This window comes from Pinus tabuliformis, chromosome 3_1 (genome assembly GCF_031772625.1).
Source record: "Pinus tabuliformis cultivar Carrire ecotype Pingquan chromosome 3_1, CPIR1, whole genome shotgun sequence".
NCBI lineage: Eukaryota > Viridiplantae > Streptophyta > Pinopsida > Pinales > Pinaceae > Pinus > Pinus tabuliformis.
In genome coordinates, this window is record NC_142301.1 from 954,694,416 (window position 1) to 954,716,767 (window position 22,352).

General features: G+C 42.5%; 1 protein-coding gene across 1 annotated transcript in view; it reads right to left on the reverse strand.

Annotated features, from left to right (window-relative positions):
- The window catches only part of LOC149190959 (histone-binding protein MSI1-like), a 235,767-nt gene that overhangs the window by 63,136 nt on the left and 150,279 nt on the right, over nucleotides 1–22,352 (reverse strand). The window contains exon 4 of the mRNA XM_089412317.1: nucleotides 6,035–6,159. Within this exon, the coding sequence (XP_089268443.1) occupies nucleotides 6,035–6,159 (125 nt within the window). The remainder of the gene's footprint in view (nucleotides 1–6,034; nucleotides 6,160–22,352) is intronic.

The window sequence follows — 22,352 nt, forward strand, 5'->3', positions numbered from 1 at the left end:
AACGATGCCAGAGCACTAGAGCGTTGGCAGAGAGGACAGAGACAGCGCTCATACCATGTCAGGCATAACCGATACATTCAGGTATGCGCAGAGAGGGGCAAACGTTTATAAAAAACAATGCGCAGTCTCTGGTAGTCAGAGAGCGCAGGGCATTCAATAAAAATCAGAAACGTTTTGCAGTCAGGTCAGCAGCGTGAGAGAGGGCAGCGTTTAATACCATTCACTGTCACCATGTCAGGCACCAGTATTCATGCGTAGAGAGGCAGTAAAAACGCACCAGTAACAACGCTTCTATGCATTTATCAACGCTCAGGTAAAAAACGCATCAACTCTCAGGTGTATTGCACATTCAGGAGGGCAGAGGGCGCAGTGTCAGGGCAGAGAATGAAACGCATGACAGAGGCAGCGCTCAGGTATGAGCAGCTCAGACACAGAATTATGGGCAGAGGTGCAGGACTGACGTGCACATAACAGGCCACAGAAAAACAAGCGGCTCTGATACCATGTTAAACACACATGGACAGCAAACAATGTGAAAGATAAATCATGTGAGTTCATTTTTTTATTAACAGGAGATGTACATTTATAATACAATGTTGTGACTCTTGGGTTTCAGATCCCAAGGTCTCTTGGACTGCTTAGTCTTTTCGGCTTCCACACTAACCCTTTAGGATTAGGTGTCCAACATTTTCAAAGGTGATCTCAACGCCCCTTCTTTACCAAAGCTTTGATACCATGTTGATTTTCTAAGTGCAATATAGACTAGCACAATATTTCTGAAAAACTGATAATTACTTTTGAAGTAGATATTCTTTTACTTATTCCAATATTATCATTCAGTAATTATACTTCAAAAATTCAACCATAAAGAACAATAGAACAATAGTGATCACAATGCATAGAAAGAAGACAAGATTTACCTTGGGAAAACCCACCAAGGGGAAAAACCCAGCAACCTTTTCAATAGAGAAATTCTTTTGTTCAACAAGAGACGCACCTAGGCCTATGGTCAAATCTGGTCTTCCCCTCCAAGTCAAGCCTCCCATTATGATCTAGAAATTTAGTTTGCCTGTCTTGACCCAGAATCTCGGCCCTCCTGCAATTGCCAGTTGTTGAAAATAAGTGTAACTAGGTTCGGTCTTCATAATGACAAATCTTGTAATAATGTAATTTCTTTGTATCAAGAAAATTTTATATCGATTGCTTGAGTCATGGGTTTCATGCTCAAGAAGTTTCTTGATCTAGTTGTGGCTCCCATTGAGAGCCTTAGGTTAGGTAATTTAACGTGAAGACAATCATGTATTGTTACACTTGAAAAAAATGTAATTTTTATAAGTCAAAAGTCTTTCAAGATAATGGTTGAAATACTCCAAAATGTACCCTCTGAAATGTTATCAAGAAGCTACTCGAAATGATTTCTTTTCATCAAGTCGGCCTGATCAAGGGTTCATGTCGGCCAAAAGGATGAGAACTAAGGCCTATATATAGGCAGCCAAGATACCTCCTCAACGACACATTCGAACTTGGTCTCTAAGAGAAGAATAGTTGAAGTGAAAGGTCGAAGAAAGGATCCACGGTCCAGCAAAGAAGTCTGTTCACACGTGCGGCAACAGATCCAAGATTAGGGCATCATCTTGTATGGTCATTTTGTGAAGTAAAGGGTTCGATCTTGAAGCATTTTGAAGGAGAAAAACACCAAGAAGAAGTCTACAAGAGAGCAAAGGCATAGGAGGGCTAGAAGAGCCCTAACACCTCTCTTACGTGTGACTGTTTCCTAAAGAATTGCAGACCTATCCTCGCTGTTCTAGGACAGTGATCCTCTCGGCCTTAAAAAGCTTTGTTCCAAGGATAAGGTTAGGGGTATTGGTATGGGAAACCAATCTCCAAGGACAGCGAAGGAATAGGAAGGCTAGGTGAGCCTCTCCTTGAGCTAATGAGTAGCCTATTACAGTAAAATTGTAGATCTACATTGTAGAAAAAAGTTGCAGGAAGAAGAACTTGATTGGGTACATTTTGGATGTATTGTCATCTTGATCTTTGAAGGTGTTCTTGAGTCAAAGTTTGGGTCTTGGAATTTGTCAATAAAGATTCTATAAGAAAGAGTCCAAAGGGTTTTTCCTCTCACTATTTGGAGAGGTTTTTGCCCTAGCTTGGAGCCTACATCTTCTGTACTTGTGCCTTGATGATCTTCTTGTTTTGATAGTTGGTTGATGATAACACATCATAATAATAAGTAGAACATAAGTGAAGAAAAGATATCACAAGCAGTTATCATAGTTAAGAGAAATCAAATTTTTAAATTGCCATAGATTTCTCAACACCAGTCAATCTAGAATTTTAGCCCCTGCAGTTGCCCAAAATTTTGGCCCCTTGCAACAAAATGCCTAGAAAAACTACGAACCAGGGAGAAGAGAGACTATCCACACGTGAGCATTGCAAGAGAGAGAAAGAGGGTCAAATTCGTCTTCTTCTTCGTCCTATTAATCCTTCTTGTCCTTCGCTTGCTTGCCCAGGAGATGTCTTGTATGTGAGATGTCAATTTCCCAAGTGGAGGAGACCAAACTACCTTTATATAATGATATGTCTTGGCCGAATGGGTGTGTCTTTTGCCAAAGCCGACTTGACTTGGAGGAAAGTCGACTTAGCAACTTTTGGAGCCAAAAATTACAACTTAAAAATTCAAATTTTCTTCTTTAAAAAGTTGCAATGGGACTTTGACTCAAAATAAATTTTCTTTTGACTCTAAGCATTTAAAATATGCTTTAAAATAATAAATACAAATACATCAAGTGGCCAAATATACATTACGAGGACCGACCATAGTAACAAATTCAACAGGACTAACCTCCCAAGCAGTGTTGCGAAAATTGCGATATTATCGCGATAAAATCAAAAAATCACAGTTTTTTCACTTAATCGATAATATCACGCGATTTTTACGAAAGTTTTTTTTCCCAAAAAATTGCTGAAAAAATCGCAGAAGGAATTGTGGACTGTTACAAACAAATCTGAGATCCATTACTTGGTTTGAAGAGTCTAGTGTGTCTTCTGAAAATCGATGGCATGATGTGACAACCAGAACTTGTGGAACGAATGTATCAACGCTAGACTGCCATTTTTGTATTCTCTGCATTGTCTGCAATTCAATCTCTGCGTGGAGCTTGTTTGATTCCTGTTAATCGTGGAAGGAATGTGAATGCCCAACAATGTTGGCTCTTGCCTATTAGTGAAACACCCAGATAATGCACCCAACAAATGTATATCTGGAGCTGCAACGGTTATTATTTTTGTATTTTCCGACTTTTTCCCGATTTTTTCCCAATTTTTACGAATTTTTTCCGACTTTTTCCCCTCGCTGACATTATCCCGATTACGATTTTCGCAACATTGCTCCCAGGTCAACTGAGGGAACAAGAATATAGTCATGATTTGTCAATCATCCAGATCACCCCCTGATTCATATTAGTATGCCCCAAAACATTAAGTAAAAGTATATGATTACAAAATGGTTAAAGTACTTGTTGATGGATGACCCACCTTCCTTCAAGAAGGAACAATGTTGCAGGAAGCATCCCCCCCCCAGTTCTAAGGCCCAAAGCACGTCCCGTGCGGATGCATCCAAGAAGCGTCCCCGGAAGCGCACGTCCACCTGTTTGGGATGTTTGTTTCGAGTCTAAATGCAAAAATATATATATATATATATATATAGCAGACGCTTCACTTCCTAGATTTTTGGAAAATGACGCTTTCGCGTCCCCACTTCCAAAAAACGTCCTTGCTTCGTGCAACATTGAGAAGGAATGTTGGATGGGAGAAAGAAATCTGACTAGAGCAATATGTGGATGATCTATGGCATCATGTCATGTGTTGATCAATAAGGTTGTTGGCTGGCTGGCTGTCCAAAGAGGAGAAAAAATTCTCCTATGGGTTACCCACTTTTTGGTGGGCAACAAGCCTTATAAAGTGTTGGATGTGGATCATGAATCCTCGAACTTAGAACTTTCTCTTGCTGCTCTTAATATTGATGATCATGAATTTGGAACCTCTTCTTCCATTCCACAATCCACTTTTTGAACATGCACCTTGTTCTATTTTTGATGATTCAAATGAGGATGAGATGGATATATATTAGGCTTTAGCTCATGTTGTATTTTGGCACATAAAGCTTTGTATATAAAGGCTGATTTGGATATATAGCCTCACTTATGATGGTTGTTTTTGGATATTGCATAATGTGATAAGCTATGGCAATCAATATAGACATGGGCTTCCTTCTATGTCATTTGTGTATATCATTCTTATTTTCTTGAATCATAGCATTTTACAATTAAAAAAAAAAAAATTATAGATCTCATATTTTTATTTATCATGTTTCACATTTCCAAGGGATCACATTTCCACAGCAGTCCCATTACCAAGTCTTGTGCAACTTAGAAATAAGCCTTATCAAGACAATAGTGTGGACAAGAGTTCTGACATGTTGCTAAAATTCTTGTTAGAAATATTTAATAGCTATTAGGTACTTACTACAGGTAATGGATATCGTAATGGCATTTTCCAACTGGAAGCTACAATGTTTTGAGTGAACACGGTTTGGTATCTACTCACCGAGTCACCATAGATGTGAAATATGCTTATGCCAGTTTTCTAGTTGAAGTTAAAACTTTATAGTAATACCGTCATGTCTTCAAGACAAAGTGCCTGAGGACCAATCAACAGTAAATTTATTTCGCATCACATGTATGATACTAAGGGGATATACATATATTGTTACTGCTGAATTTTATCTTCTGAAATAAAGCTCCCTTTGCACACCCGCAACAGTTCTAACTAAGAACAACTTTGTTATACCACCGAGTGGGCTCAAGGACACAAGCAATTCCAATCAAAGAGAAACTTACATAAACAGGCATTCTCAGCATAGATCTAATCACATCGTCATGTACAACATAATCAAAGCAGTAAATGGTACAAAACCACCACATATCCTTAATGCTGAATTTTATCTTCTGGAATAAAGTTCCCTTTGCATGTCCTCCACAGTTTTGACTAAGAACAATTTTGTTTTACCGCCAAGGGGGTTCAAGCACACAAATAATTCGAATCAAAGAGGAACTTACATAAACAGGAATTCTGAGCATAGATCTAATCAAAGTGTCATCTATATCATAATAAAACAGTAAGTGGAACAAAACCACCACAACTACTAACACGGGAACTCAAATCGAGGTTTACAATTGAAAAAATAGTCACATCAACTTGAAATAGAATGTATAAGATTCAAAATACTTTGCTCCCATATTAATTTGTAAGCAGGATCTAGAATGTTGAAGACCTGGATATCTTTATCGTATAGATACGAGAGAGATTGGACAGCTCCTTCATAAGAAAAGTAGCCAAATTAAAACAGACAGTGAGAACTTAGAACTATCTATCTGCATGAGCAACAAATACATATTGAAATGGTTCAACTAATTGCTTAATACAACATAAGGATACTGTGATTATAGCTTGAAAAATCAATAAGACTGGCCTCTCTAGGTTTAAAGGCTAATATTGGGCACCCAGTTCAGTTTTATAATAATAATAATAGTAGTCTAATTTTAAAGTAACGGCCTAGCCAAACACCAAATTGATGTATGAAACCCCTTCTTTGTGGCACAAAGGACCCCCTCCATACAGTGATTTGACTGCTTAAGTCTACTGAGGTGTACATACTGTAAACCCCTCCAGATTTGAATCTGTGACCTCCCAAGAGGAAACATATGCTCTTAACCATTAGGCTCACTCAAGCTGTAACAAGCTGTAAAATATCATGAAATAATAACAGATCAAGATACAGAAAACCCACCCTCTCTCCCCCCCCCCCCCCCGCAATCCTGTCTTGACAAAAAGCTCATTTGAATTAACAAATTAATCAAAAGATTTGTTCCATTATATTCTCCATAAGGCAACTTATACAACAACACCAAAGTTCAAATTAATGTGTGCATTTTTATAAATAGTAATGTAAACCAGAGGAAAAGCAACATACGTATGATTGGAAAATGTATGTAACGAACAACTGAGTTTCCGAAGATCAAATAATTTGACAGTTTTGTCCATTGACCCTGTTGCCAACAGCCACTCATTGAACGGACTAAAGGCCAAAGAGTTAACCTGGTGATACACAACCCATTAAACATTAGGAAACAATGCATTGCCTTCTAGAACCAAAGTGTAAATCATTAATTGTTAAAATGAACACCACGTTAACTGAAAGTACAAGAAGCAACATCATGGCATCAACATATGAAATAATCCAAAATATGCAGAGGGAATATACTTGCGCTTAACAGTAGAACAAATTTTCCTACAGCATAGGTACCAAATACAAATCGAAGAGAGAGCAATCCCAAAACTTACTTGAAAACCAATACAAAATAATCAAGAGCGATGACACATAAAGAATCAAGGGAACATGTTGCGTTTAATTAGAGGGCATCAAATAATTATATAAAAAATGCAAAGTATTGAAATGACTGTCTCAATTTGGATGCAATATCTTGCTAGCAATCAAGCATCTCTTCCTAGTCATGCTTTCCAGTAACAGTTCATGGAAACCAACGCATCTCTCAAAGGGAAGAATATGCAGTATCCGAATATTTGGCAAGATTAACTTTTTTCCTAGGCAACCGAAAAGAAATAAGAAAAGAGAAAAGTGCAACATGAGCATGTCAAGAAGATGGAAACATCAAAACAAATTATTACACAAAACGATCTATGTCATTATTGTTAATTTGGGGTAGCATCGGATGTGCTCTAGCCACGAAAATTGGTGGGGAGGCTAAAGCACATGAGATCTCCAATACCCACAAATGGTTTGGGCAGATTCTAAACAGTTTGGGAGATATTAAAATAATTAATGTTTTTAATGGAGTCCCTAAGTCTAAACTTAAGGAAAATAAAATATTAATGTGAATTAATATAAAACTGTGTTAGAAGGGTTCAAAAGTCATGGATCAAGCCAGAGTTAATCTTAGCCGTTGATTAGGGACTTAATCTCGGCCATCGAATTGTCAACAATAAAAGTATAAGAGGAGGCTTGAGGGTCACTTGGAGAATACATGGAGTTGATCAAGAATTCGATTTTCTAGGGCAAGGCTTGCTGAGGAAATCGAAGGAGTGATCAGAGTTGCAGCTGAGGGGCAGTGAATACAGAAGCAGAGAGGTAGAGAGGGTACCGGGAGCATCAGCGCAGAAGTCGGGAGAGAGGGACGCAAAGCCAGCTAGAGGCCACGTAGAGCCAGTCAAGGCCCACACAGAGACAGCTAGCAATGGCGCAATGCCAGAGAGAGCCAGGGTGGGTGATGCAGAGGCTCCAGAGGCTGACGCAAGACGAGTTGGGGTGACGCTGGGCCAAAGAGGCTGATGCAATCCCTAGAGGCAGACGCTAGAGATTTCGTGGGGCAAATTGGAGCTAAGAGCTGTGGGATTGTTCATCCGGGGTTTTAGTCGGAATATCTATCTCCGACTGAGAGGTACTACTGCTGAGATCATTCTCTGTTGGGTGAGCTGGTTTGGCACCTAAATTGTATTCTAAAACAGCTTAATAATAAAACCCTCAGATAGTTGCATCGGTTTTCCCGCATTGGGTTTTTCCGGGGACATTAGTCCAAAAACAACAGTGTCACTTGTGTGCTTGTTTTTTTCCTTCAGTTGATGATGTGTAATATGTTGAGCATGCACTTGTATTTATTTTCAGTGTTTACATGGTAAATAACTTGTTAATTAAACAGAACAAGTAGGCAGAAATAAATCAGAAAGTACATGAAGGATTTATAACAGTTAGACTTAGAAATTCCAACATGGTATCAAAGCGTGGTTGCAGATCACAAGAGAACTGAGGGCATCAGCCGAGCAGAGCAACAGCAGCAGAAACAGTTGTCCCGAGTGACAAAAGTTGTTCCTAGTGGAGAAGCAGCAAGGGAGGGGTGACACAGTGCCTGTGTCATCAATTTTGAGCCAAGAGGAGGAACAGTGCAGTGCCAGAAGGGCGCAGACCTAACCTACACAGTGCCCAGTCATCTTTCTCAGTCAGGAAGGATTGACGCCCGTGGCCAAGAGGTGTGGATTTTGCTGGTGTTGGGATTGCGCAAAACCTAGAAGCTCTAACCTTCAATTTGTGAGGCATAGGAGGTTGCGGGTAAGTTGCGGAGTGAAGCTGGTGGGGTACTATGGTCAAAACAGTACCTAACAAGGCAAGACCAAGGAGTAGGGAGTTGTTGTCGAGGATCTCTAGCCAAGAAATCCGGATCAGTGGTGTAGTTGCACTAACGATCGGAGTGGAGGCATCTCGACATTGGCAGAGGGATTTCCAGGAGGGAAATCGAGGCTCAGAGGGAGTCACACCGAGAACTTCTAAAAGGGTAGTAGAGGAGCAACGAAATGGCAGTAAACGGGGTAAGAGACCAGGACAGACTGGACGGAGCCTCAAACTTCGTAGTCTGGAAGGCCAAAATCTTGTCCGTTCTAGACAGGAATCGTCTCAAGCACTTCGCCTTGAATACGATAGCGATCCTGGTTGAGAACGACAAGTACGAGGAGGCAATGGCGAGGGCCAAGAGCATCATCCTTGACCCCGCATCATCCTTGACAGGGTCAAGGACCATGTAGTCCACATATTGCCGAAAAGGAAACAACAAAGCAACGTGGGAGGCCCTGACGAAATTGTATCAACATACTTCCATGCAAAGGAAGATGCTACTAGAAAATCAGTTGCGGTCATACCAGATGCATAAGGGAGAATATATCGACACCTTCCTCGGTCGATTGAAGGAGACCCGGGATCAATGACTTCCATAGGGGCCACGCCGGATCAAGAATTGATGGTGAGGACAGCCCTGAACGCAGTCTCAAAAGACTGGGAGGTGTTTGTCCAGAGCATACTGGGCAAGTCAACCCTTCCAAATTGGGAGGAACTGTGGGCGGCTCTTCGCCAAGAAGAGATCAGAAGGCTGACCAAGGCGAGAAGCAGCGGCAAGGGGGTCAGAATCAAGGAGGAAGAGGAGGATGCTACCCTAGCATTTGAGGGAAAGCAAGAGAAACGGAAGAAGAAGGACATCTCCAAGGTCAAATGTTTCCATTGTGGGGAACTGGGTCACTATGCGAGCCAATGTCCAAGGAAGAAGAGCAAGGGAGAGGCTTCCAAGACCAAGGTTGCGCCAGCAAGGGCGGAGAAGGAAGTGGAGATAGATGATGACTGTGCCATGAGTGCTCACACGCCACTTGAGAGGAAGTGGGGAGACATCGAGCTATAGTCAGATGGACTACAGGCGATGAGGGGCAGGATCCTCGAGGTACCCAGCCTCTTGGATTATACCTTGCTATGGGAGCCCCAAAGAGGAGTAGCAGTACTGGCAGATGTCAGTAGAGACGGATGCGGATGGAGCAACAGAGGGAGCTACAGTGTAGGAGTCCCAGGATAGCATGAGGTAGCAATGCGAGATGCATGGAGTTGTTGCAGCAACGCAGAGGTCAGAGAGGGAGCACTTGTCAGCAACAGAAGGAGTTTCAGCATCGTGGGTGTCTCTAGCCTGACAGAGATGTCAGAGTTGGGAGATCAGTTACTTACTTCTCAGTAACTGAGTTGCAGTGTAGTAGTTAGCAGTGGCAATGCTATGGGCAGCACGATGTAGCATAATGAGAGGGGTTGTCATACGAATGCAACAGTGGCAGTGGCAGGGCCATGGGTAGCAGTACATGAAGCAGTAGTACAGAGGATGTTGGGCAGCAGGCCTAGCATCAGCACTAAGACCAATGCCGGATGATCAGAGTGATGTTCAGTGAAGAGTATTACTAGAGCACAGTCCTTGCTAAGAGGGAGTGTTGATTTGGGGTAGCATCGGATGTGCTTTAGCCACAAAAATTGGTGGAGAGGCTAAAGCACATGAGATCTCCAACACCCACAAATGGTTTGGGCAAATTCTAAACAGTTTGGGAGATATTAAAATAATTAATAATTTTAATGGAGTCCCTAAGTCTAAAATTAGGGAAAATAAAATATTAATGTGAATTAATATAAAACTGTGTTAGAAGGGTCCAAAAGTCATGGATCAATCCAGAGTTAATCTTAACCATTGATTAGGGACCTAATCTCGGTCGTTGAATTGTTAATGAGAAAAGAATAAGAGGAGGCTTGAGGGTCACTTGGAGAATACACCGAGTTGATCAAGAATTCGATTTTCTAAGGCAGGGCTTGCTGAGGAAATTGAAGAAGTGATCAGAGTTGCAGCTGAGGGCCAATGAATACAGAAGTAGAGAGGCAGAGAGGGTACCGAGAGCATCAATGCAGAAGCTGGGAGAGAGGGAAGCAAAGCCAACTAGAGGCCACACAAAGCCAGTCAGGGCCCACGCAGAGGCAGCCAGGAGCTGCACAGCGCCAGAGAGAGCCAGCATGGGTGACGCAGAGGCTCCAGAGGCTGATGCAGGGCAAGTTGGGGTGACGTTGGGCCAGAGAAGCTGACGCGGTCCCTAGAGGCAGATGCTGGAGATTTCATGGGGCAAATTGGAGCTGAGTTGTGGGATTGTTCATCCAAGGTTTTAGCCAGAATATTTGTCTCCGACTAAGAGGTACTACTGTCGAGATCATTCTCTGTTGGGTGAGCCGATTTGGCACCCAGATTGTATTCTGAAACTGCTTAATAATAAAACCCTCAGATAGTTGCACCGGTTTTCCCGCATTGGGTTTTTCTGGGGACATTAGTCCAAAAACAACGGTGTCACTTGTGTGCTTGTTTTTCCTTCAGTTGATGATCTGTAATGTGTTGAGCATGTACTTGTATTTATTTTCAGTATTTACATGGTAAATAACTTGTTAATTAAACAGAACAAGTAGGTAGAAATAAATCAGAAAGTACATGAAGGATTTCTAACAGTTAGACTTAGAAATTCCAACAATTATCAAACTCCCCTAGCTCCTCAAGCTTGTTCAATGGCACGCCAACCAATCCCTAATACAAATCTGCACCTCCACATATCTCTAACCTTTGGATTGACATCCCTTCAGGTACTCAGATATCTTCATATACTAAAGCTGTAAGGCACTATCAATTGTACTCGTTGCTTTGATCTCCTAGAGGAAGGTCATAGCAGATAAAGTTAATGGACTAGATAAAGTTATAAGCAGATGAAATTCTCTTAGCTGTAAAGGAATAGCAATTTAATATAGTAAACGAATAAGAAGTAAACAAAGATTTGGAGCTCAGATCCCACATATCCTCCATCACCTAATCAATTTCCTTTGGGCTATGATGAATCAATCCTCCCTCACCTCCAATATGTTGAAGGGGCCACTGATTTTACAAATGAAGAAACTGTTCACAATGCATCCTACCCTCATCAAATGTGAACATTGATGCCGCAACAGCCCTTGGAGAGGGGTACCAAGTGACAACAATGGGGTAGTGGCCTGTTAAGTTTAGATAACAATAGTATGCTCTATGCTTAGCACAATTACTTCAATATTCCTTTAGCAGCCCAATTTAGATTTCCAATAGCAATCACATTAATCAACAATCACATTGACAATAAAAATAGACAAAACATGAAACAACGTGCAGAAGACAAACCAAGACAAGAGAACACCAGATTTGGCAGATGCCAGGGAAAAACCCCAAGATGGGGAAAACCCTTTGATCAAATTTTCTTATTATTATATCAAATGTTCAGCAGAGAGAGAGAGAGTACAAATACAAGAGTCAAAGTCAAAATTGAATTGCCAAATCACTGTTAAAACAACCCTGTCAAATCTGCAATTTTCTGCAGCAGTCAACAGCCCTAACCAACAGGACCTACTGAAAATGTGACAATAATGTTAATGTCCATTAATACCTGCCCACCCATATAGAGTTGTTTGATCCTGATCAATTCTATCTCATCTCCTCCTTATACAAGCTAATCTTTGGCATTTGCTTTTCAAGCTATGAAGGTGGGGGTGCATGAAGCCCCTATAGCTAAAGCCTTCCTAGACATCTCCTTATAAAATAGGATAACCAATGACATGGAATTAAATGCCAAAGAAAAATTGCATGTTATAGAAATCAAAGATCTTGTTTATAGCACCCATCTTTCTTCAACGACCTCTTTTCACTAATTTTGAAATCTGATTTACTCCTTGTTGATACAATGGATTGAAGTTATGAAGAGACATTATTGATAGAAAATGTTCCTTAGTTTTTTAGGCCAATTGCAATTTCAGTATTTCATCCTTTTCTTGCAAGGTTAATTTTGTGCTTAGAACTCCCATTGTAGACATGCACAAGAGGTGCTATTTCATCATATTATAACTCCCACCAAAATGACCACCACAAAAGTGAACCATGTATGTGACCCACCAATGTATTTAGCTTTGAATCAGATTATTTTTGTCACATTTTGGAGGATGGATTTCTGTGGGTTGTAATATGTATAGACCCATTGTGACTCCTAACAAAACTTTGTAAGGCCACTTGTTTCCAAACACACGTCCAGCTGCAATCCCACTCCATGTTTTGCCAATCTGGCTAACCTCCATTTCCTCATCAAATCTTGATTGAGAAAACTGGATCCTTTTGTCTTTGGTATAGGACCGACTTGTTTTAGTACAGGATTTTCAAGTTTTGATGTCTAAAAGTAAAAAACTGAAACTAGAATCCTTATAACTTGGAGATAAAACTTTGAAAAAATGCTTTTACTCGCTCTAAAGTCACAAGAAGCTCCCTTACCTAATCCGAGCTGAAAATCTTGCCACGCCAAGACAAATATCTCCTCCAAACACAAAAATGGTTCTTGCCACTCATCAACTCTTCTCCTCTTGCTGGCCTTGCCTCCCTTAACTTGCAAAATAGAGTTTTAGGCTTTCAAACCACAACGGAGATTTAAATTGCCCAGTGGGAACCTTTCATAACAGGAAAGTGGAAAAAAAAAATTAAAAATTAATAAATTAAATTGTTTTTATTGTTTTTCGACCCCAATTATAGGTAACAATTGAATGACATGCATGAGGATCAATGGATGTCCTAGAAGGCAAGGGAAATCCTTTGAACCTCGCAATTAGGAAAGGAACACCCATGCATTTCATTTGTCTTGGACTCTTGGAGATAGGGAGCATTTCCTACTTGTCCCACATCCCCAGGATGCAAGAAACATAGGGAATGCTTACCACACCCCTAGACACATGTCCCTGTGGTATATTATGTTTTCAAAAACTAAGAAATCAAAAAGAGGCTATTATAGGTGCCATTATTTGACCCCAACAGCTCAGCTCAACTGATTGTTATCAATGTTTTTGGGCATTTAGATAGTTATGTGCTAGCAAGTGCTTGATTCAAATCCTCTTAAGTGAGGCATGCTATTCTATGCCAACAAGTTTACTAGAGATGCCATCCACAACTGTTGGGAAGCATACCTTGGATTTCCCTATGAGGTTTTCCCTTTAAAAAATAAGTGTCATTGACTTAAAAATCCAACAAAAAGCAATTGTTTAGGTTTGCTTTGAAAGTTTCAAAATGTACAAAATCATTATTAACCAACAAACAATGACTAGCTTATGATAATTATTAATAATTTTTGAAAGCTAGATTTTGGCAAGTTTCATTTTCTAAAGGCTTGTGATGCATTCCTAAGCAAATAACAAGGAAATAAATAATAAATTATCATACTAAGGCTAATCCATCAATTATCATTTAAAGATAAATCATCCCTTCATAAACATTAAACAAATCAGAAACAAATTATGACACCATGAGAGGACAACCAGATCAGTTAGAGTGGAGTAGTGTTATTGTTGAAAAGTGTAATTAGGTCCGGTCTTCATAATGACATGCATAATTGTGATTTTATGTAACTGATGAAAAGAAGAAAAATAAAATTATTATTGTAATGCTTGTTTCATGGGTTTCATGAACAAGGAATTTTATTTTAGTGATGGCTCCCATTGTGAACCTTTAGGATTAAGTCATCTAGTCATAAAAGTCAAATTGAGTCTATGTCATGTAAGAAGGACCCTTCTTGGGCATGTTACATTTTATATGAGTCATTTAATAGGTATGAAAATCCCTCCAAGACAAGCACAAGACCTCTCCTTGATGTCGGCTACAAGATAGAATTAATTATCTCCTCCAACAGACATGTCGGCTCACCCTCTTCATGTCGGCTAATTTGAGGGGGAAACCACTATATATAGGCAGCTCGGCCTCAGTTCAGATCACCAAAAATTTCAGAGAAGTACAAGTCTGCAGTTTGAAGTGCGAAAGAGTAAAAGGAAGAGCCTCCCAACCAGCGAAGTAACAAAAGAGAAGAGTGAAGTTCTTAAGGGTGTTTTTGGGACTGTTTTAAGGACAGAAAAACTTCTATACATGAAGTCTGTTGCAGCAGTGAAGGAGAAGTCTGTTGCAGTAGTGAAGGCCGAAAGTAAGTCTGTTGCAGCAGTAAAGGAGAAGTCTGTTGCAGTAGTGAAGGCCGAAAGTAAGTCTGTTGCAGTGGAAGCCAAGGAGAAGTGCAGTCCTCCTAAGAAGCCGAAGTGGAAGAAGGGCTAGTCAAGAAGGCCGAAGGTCTAAAGCAGAAGGAAGCCAAGGTTGAAGAAGAAGCCAAGCAGGAAGAAGGAGCTGAAGGTTGACTATCATTGACTAAGGATCTTGTGTATTGGTCTTGGAGTGGCAAATAGGTCAAGGATCTTGGTCTTGGTATTCGTCAATTGGAATCTCTATAAGAAGAAGAATTTGTTTGGGTTTCCTCTCAAAGAGTGTGATATTCCTACTTAGTGTTTCACTAAGTGAATATCGAATTTTGCTCAATTTTGGCATATTACATTGTTTCACTTAGGAGAAGTGGGCTTAGGGGACCCACATTCGATTTTTGGCATGAGAAGCACCCCAACATTAGAGTTCGATGGAAAGATTGTGGCTTTGGTGGAGTGTGGGGGCCACCACAAAGGAATTCCACATGGAGAGTACGCTCTCATTGGAGCAAAATTGGTGAGGGAAATTCGATGTGGGCCCACATGGGCAACCTTGGAGGCAAATTGACAAAAGGAAGGAGGGGCTCTCATTTTTCATCATCATCTATCATTTTCAGAATTTGTCTTTTGACAAAAGCACACTTGAGCAGTGAGCCAAGCTTGCATGTTTTGTTTAGCACACCGGGTGTTTCTGAGTGGAAATCCCAACCCTTGCTGCAGTGGACTTCGAGTGCTAGCCCTAGGAGGGGGTTCTACTTCATCCCAATTCGTACCAGCAGCAATGAATCGAGTTACAACAACAGGGAGAGTTACTCAACGCAGGGACTGCACAATCATAGCTACAGGCACTCCGGGAAGTTGTGGAGATAGGGGAGTTTGTGGAGGAAATTCAGAGGGAAGGCTTGGGGAGCCTTCTAATAGGGTTTGCAGACATTTTTGGGGCATTTAGCAGCAGAATCTTCAGGTGGGTCGATTTACCCAACAGGGGAGTCAATCAAGCCCAAGAGGGTCGAAGTTTTAGGGTCAAGCTTTGGCCAAACCCTTTTATGGGTTATTATGGGTTTCTTGAGTAGAGGTCGAGATTAATTTCCCAGAATTTTCTAAGCAGCGGAGAGGGCTCTAACAGCAGATCATTTCAGGCAGCAACACCTTTCTGGGCATTTACAGCGCAACACTTGGGCCGAATTAGCAGCAGATTGGAGGAGGGTGTTTCATTGTTCATTTTGGGCTTTTGCTAGCTTGCCTAGAGCAAGCCCAGGTGCACACATTCCAGCACCTTGTTGTACACCTCTTTCCATTAATAAAATGAGTACACAATGCAGTTTGGATGCCAATTTCGTGGTCTGATTGTTTGTTTTGATTTCATGGTGTGTTTGTCTATTTTGCTTTGCATATTTACTATTAATTTTCCCTTAGGGATATTACATTGGTATCAGAGCTCATAGACTTGGCACAGCCTGTGGGAGCAGCGCAGTCTATGACACCAGAGGATAGGCAGAACGTGACATACTGGAGGCAAAGGTATAGAAGCAAGGAACGACAATTAGAGATCACCTGTGATCCTATGACTACAGAACCGGAGGTAGAAGAAACCAACATGGGGGACAATGAAGGAGGAGGAGAAGAAGTTTGCCCAACTCCTACTGAAGGCAGTGCAGGATTTGTGTCAAAACATTGAAGGAATGGGCTAGCGAAATGGCAATGGCAACAAGGGCAAGGGAGTCCAAGGGGATTTCCACTATGGAGAAGGATCTAGCACTTCACAGCACCATGCATCTCTCGATGCCAACATGCCATTTATTCAGAATACACCCCCTAGATCCACCATTCCTACAATTCTACAATCTGGAGCAAGTGGGCAACCAGAGCAGGAGGAGGCACGTTATGGGGACTATTTCCTGGAGTATCAGTCATATGGCCCTGATTTTGGGAGGGTCATTACTTTCAAAGATTTATGTCAGTTGAAGGGCAACAACAAGCCCAAGGGACAAAGTGGAGGAGGTTACATGCAGGGGACAGATTTGCAACGCACTGTGGGGAGGCTATTTCTCCCAACCTTCGATGGGTCCTCCAAGAGCTCGGCCAAGGCATGGGTCAAAAAGTTGGATGTTTATTTCCAGCTGAACCAAATGACAGAAGGAGAGGCAATCAAGATTGCCACATTGCATCTGGAAGGGGAAGCCCACAACTGGTGGTTCCACGGATTGACCAAGTTGGAACTTGGGACATGTGGGAGTAATTGCCTATGATGATTTCACTAGGAGGGTGTTGGAGCGGTTTGAGAGGAAGGATCTGGATGAGTATTTCGGGGCTGACAAGGCTCAAGCAGACCGAGAGTGCAGAAGCCTACATCTCAAAGTTTTTGCGATTGTCTCTGATGGTGCCTAACTTGTCAGAGTCTAGGAGGATCTTCATGTTTGTGGATGGGTTAGCAAAGCCATTGCGCGGGTTAGTGAGGTCCAACAAGCCCACTACATTACAGGATGCGGTAGGGAGAGCCTGAGATTTACAGGATGCCCTACCTAGGGCACGGGCACCATTACCCCCTAGACAGGGTTTCCAGCAGAGGGGGAAGGACACCAGGGCTCCACCACCGAGAGCCAATCAGGGGCATGGGCAGCTGGATGATGAGACCCGGAGAGACCTCAGGAGGAGGAAACTGTGCTTCACTTGTCAGGAGTCATGGGCACTAGGCCATAGGTGTGCAGTGGGCAAGGCCCACTATATCGAGGTCTTCTCTAATAGTGATGCAGAGGATGAGACCTATTTTGAGATGGGTGGAGAGGACAACACAGCACCTCGGGGGGGAGGACCACCACCACCACCACCACTAGCAAGGGGAGTTTCCTTCGCTCCTACTGGAGGGGTCCTTGCATCACTGCGTGGGGTGCCCAAATTCTTGACTATGAGGATTAGAGGCATTGTTCAGGGGCAGCATGTATCAGTTCTGGTGGATAGTGGGGCTACCCACAATTTCATTGATGCTCAATTGGTCCAGAGGAAGGGCATCACAACTGAGGAGTTTGAGGGATTCTCAGTTCTTGTGCCTGGGGACAGAACCATGCAGTGCACTTGTTATGTGCCAGCCTTGACAGTGACCATGGGGAACTACTCCATGACAGATCATTTCTTTGTGGTGGATGTACTGGACACCAACGTAGTGTTGGGATTCCAGTGGTTTTGTACGCTTGGCAGAGTCACAACAGATTGGAGAAAGTTGGAGATGGAATTTGTAAGGCCAAATGGCAAGACCGTGTTGCCTCGAGGGATGCGCTCGTACCCACCACAACCTGTTTTTGCCCACAGGATGGAGGCTAACATGAGACATGGAGACATTGAGTGGGCTGTGGAGTTGAGGATCTCAAAGGCTGGGGGAAAAGTCCAAGCCACCACATCCAGAGATACAGGCTATCCTTGACAGGTATCCAATGGTGTTTGGGGACATACCACCGGGACAACCACCTGACCGGGGGTTTGAGCACACTATCGACTTGGAGCCAAGGGTGTATGCTCGTCATCACGACCCCTTATCGACATCCCAAGGCTTACCAAGATGAGATCGAGAGGGCCATCCACGAGCTATTCGCATTTGGGCATATTAGGCCCAACTCTAGCCCTTTTGTTTCATCAGTTGTGCTGGTGAAGAAGAAGGAAGGGTTCTACTCCTTAATCATGTGCATTGATTATAGGGCCCTCAATAAGAAGACGTTGAAGAACCGCTACCCCATTCCCCGTATTGATGAGCTGATGGATGAGTTAGGGGGAGCTAAGTTCTTCTCGAAGATTGAAATGTGGTCGAGGTACCATCAGATCCAGGTGAGGGACCAAGATGTCCTGAAGACAACATTTCGGTGCCATTATGGGCACTTCGAGTTCCTGGTTATGCCCTTCGGGCTGACCAACGCACCTGCGACATTCCAGTCATGCATGAACCACGTGTTTCGTAGGCAGTTGAGGAAGTTCGTGCTGGTGTTCTTTGATGACATATTGATTTACTGTAGAATGTGGGAAGAGCATTTGCAGCACCTTGAGACGGTACTGCACATTCTAGAGGAGCAGCAGTTCTATGCCAAATTGTCCAAGTGCGAGTTTGGGTTGACCAAGATGCTCTACCTAGGGCACATCATTGGGGAGGATGGTGTCAAAGTACATGAGTGTGAAAATTTCTGAATCTAACACATCAGAAACCCCTACTGCAATATTTGGTTTACTATCTCCTACTTGTTCTTTACATTAACAAGTTATTTAAACACATAAATATCAAAGTAAACACAAATGCAACCTTCACAGATATACAGATCATGCACTGAAGTAAACAGGAACAATAACACAAGGGACACCATTATTTTTGGACAATCATCCCCGAAAAGACCCAATGCGGGAAAACGGGTGCAGCGTATAGAGGGTTTTATTATTAAGCAAATTTCTGAATACAACTAGGGTGCCAGAAATGGCTCACCCTTCAGAGAATATCCTTGGCAACAATACCTCTATCCGGAGACAAATATTTCGGCTAATCGGCAACTAGATAAACAATCCCACAATGACTCTGGTTGTTCCTTGTGCTGGACAGCGAAAGCTGCTCCACGCACTCCTCCGAAACTGCGTCACCCTTCAAGAACTATGTCACCCTCTCCAGCTCTGCATCAATTAATCAGCGCCCAGTCTGTCCCACAAAATCACCCAGCACTGCCTCCCAAGCCTTCTGTGTCCTCTGCATCAGTTTGCTTTTGCGTCAACCTCTACGGCCTCTGCGTCCTCTGCACTGGCCTCCTTAGCCTCTGCGTCAGCCCTCCTAGGCTTTGTGATGCCTCTTCCAGCACTCTGTTGCCTCTCTGATATGTATTCTTCAACCTTGGATCGAAATCCTCTTGTTGAACTGCCCCTCGCTACAACAGATCACTCACTCGATTTCCTCAGCAAACCTTGCCCCAGAAAATCGAATTCTTGATCTCTCTTGGTGTATCTCCAACTAACCCTCAAGCCTCCTCTTATACTTTTCCTATTGATGAATCAACGGTCGAGATTAAGTCCCTAATCAACAGCTAAGATTAGATCTGTCTTGATCCTCGTTATTTAGAACTTTCTCACTCATAATATTAATACACATTAATATTTTAATTTTCCTAAGTTTAGACTTAGGAACATCATTAAAAAGATTAATTATTTTAATGTCTCTTCATTCGGGTGGAATTTCTCCGAACGATTTCTGAGTCTTGGAAATCTCATGTGCCTTAGCCTCTCCACCAATTTTCATGGCTAGAGCATATCCAATGCTACCAAAAATCAACAAGGAGAAGATCAGCGCTATCCAGGATTGGCCAGAGCCCCAAAATGTGACCAAGTTGAGGGGATTCGTGGGCATTTGCACTTATTACAGGAAGTTCGTGAAGGGCTTCTCCCAGTTGGTTGCACCCCTCACATACTTGACAAAGAAGGGGATCTTTGAGTGGACCACTACAACACAGGAGGCATTTGATCGCCTCAAGGAGGTCATAAGTAGTTGTCCGATGTTGGCACTTCCTGACTTCACTCGACCTTTTGTGTTGGAGTGTGATGCATCAAGAGTGGGTGTGGGGGGCGTATTGATGCAGGGGGGGCACCCCATAACGTTTGAAAGTTGAAAGCTACTGCCCCATGAGCTACTTTACTCCATCTATGATAAGTATATGTTGACCATCATCCATGTGTTGGCCAAATTCAGGTAATATTTGGTGGGGAACAGGTTTAAGGTCAAGACCGATCACAATAGCCTCAGGTTCTTTTTGGAGCAGAAACAATTACAGGAGAGGCAGCAGAAGTGGGTGAGCAAACTACAAGCATATGAATTTGACATTGAGTATGTCAAAGGGAAGCACAACGTACTGGCTAATGGGTTTTCCAGGAGGCCAGCCACTCTTTCCTTGAGGAGCATCGCCCCGAACTAGAGGGCGCAGTTATTAGTGGAGTACTCCAAGGACAAGTTTGCATGTGAGGTCCTTGATGGGTTGGTGACAAATGATCGGTATCGGGTGATGAACGAGGTGATCTACTACCGAGACCGGATTTACTTGGTACCCAACTCCCCGCTGAGGGAGAAGATTCTACAGGTTGCTCATGATTCACCATTAGCAGGGCATCAGGGGTTCACAAAGACATATCAGACCATTAGGGAGCACTTTGCGTGGAAGGGCCTCAAGGATGATGTTCTGAGGCATATCCGAGAGTGTGACACATGCCAGCGGAACAAGGGAGAGCATACACACCCTGCAGGCCTATTGCAGTCGTTTCCCATTCCGGAGGGGAAATGGGAGAGCATATTGATAAATTTCATTACTGTGTTGCCCACAATACAGGGCAAACACTGCATCTATGTAGTGGTGGACCGCTTGACGAAGTACGCGCACTTCTTCGCCATTCCAACCCAGTACTCAACCTCACAGGTGGCCGAATTGTTTTTCAGAGAGGTGTTTCAGTGACATGGTCTCCCGAAGACCATCGTCAGTGACCGAGACAGTAGGTTCATGGGTGGATTTTGGCAGGATCTATTCTGTGTTAGTTTTTGGTAGCATCGGGTGTGCTCTAGCAATAAAAATTGGTGGAGAAGCTAAGGCACATGAGTTCTAAAGAACCCTGAAATCGTTTGGTGAAATTCCACCCGGATTGTATTTTATTAAAATAATTAATATTTTAACAGGGTTCCTAAGTCTAAACTTAGGAAAATTAAAGTATTAATGAATATTAATCAAAATATGGGTGAGAAAGTTCTAGAAAGTGAATCAAGTCAAGTTTTAATCTTAGCCGCTGATTAGAGATTTAATCTCGGTCGTTGAAGTCTAAACGTAAAAAGTATAAGGAGGCTTAGGGTTCATTTAGAAACACACACGGAGAGAACGAACTGATCTGGAGTTCGATTTCTGGGGCTAGGAAGCTGAGAATTCGAACTGAGTGATCATTCTGCAGCAGAGGGGCAGGGATAGTTCAAGAATATTGGGTAGAGAGGCGGAGAGCCACTAGTGGAAGCAGCGCAGCAGCTAGAAGCATTGACGTTGGGCCAATCTGGGCCCACGCGGGCCTAACACAAAGCCAGAAGGGCTAGCACAGAGCGCAGAGCAGATGCTGCCCTGCACACAAAAATTAAAATTGCCGAGGCGCTGCCAAAAAAGCCAAGAGAGGTTGACACAGAAGCTGTAGGAGGCAAAAGAGACAGCGCAAGGATGACGCAGAGACAACGCAAGGATGACGCAGGGCCAGCACAGAGATAGTCGAGGTTAGCCAGTTCTGCTGCCAAATCAGCCAAAATCTGCCAGGCGAAGTGAGGTAATCTCACTCAGTTCTCCACCATTATATTTTCTCTGTTACTGCATTGCCGAGAGGGCATCCAACGTTGTATTCAAAATTATTGCTTAATAATAGAAAACCCTCAAAGTTGCTACACCGGTTTTCCTGCATTGGGTTTTTCTGGGGACTATTTTGTCCAAAAATAACGGTGTCCTGTGTATCTTGTTCTTTGCTCAATTTTCTGTTTCATGTAATCAAATTTAAAGTAGCGTAGGCTGCAAAAGTAATTTACTTCAGTATTCAGAAAATAACTTGATAATGTATATTAAAGTCAAGTAGGAGAAATAAATTCAGTTTTGTCGCAGGAAAAGAGCGAAGAAATTTTCTTCTCAGAGGACTTTTCTCGCCAAAAGTTCGAATTTTCACTTGTCAAGCAACAGACCAACGCTGAGCATTGACTAGAGGAGTCAATTCGACAGTTTGGGTGAGATGGCATCGCATGGGCTCAGAGATCAGGACAAGTTGGAAGGAGCTTCCAACTATGTCATATTGAAGACCAAAATCTTAGCTGTTCTAGTAGAGTACAATCTCGAAGACTACATCAAGAGTGTTGTGG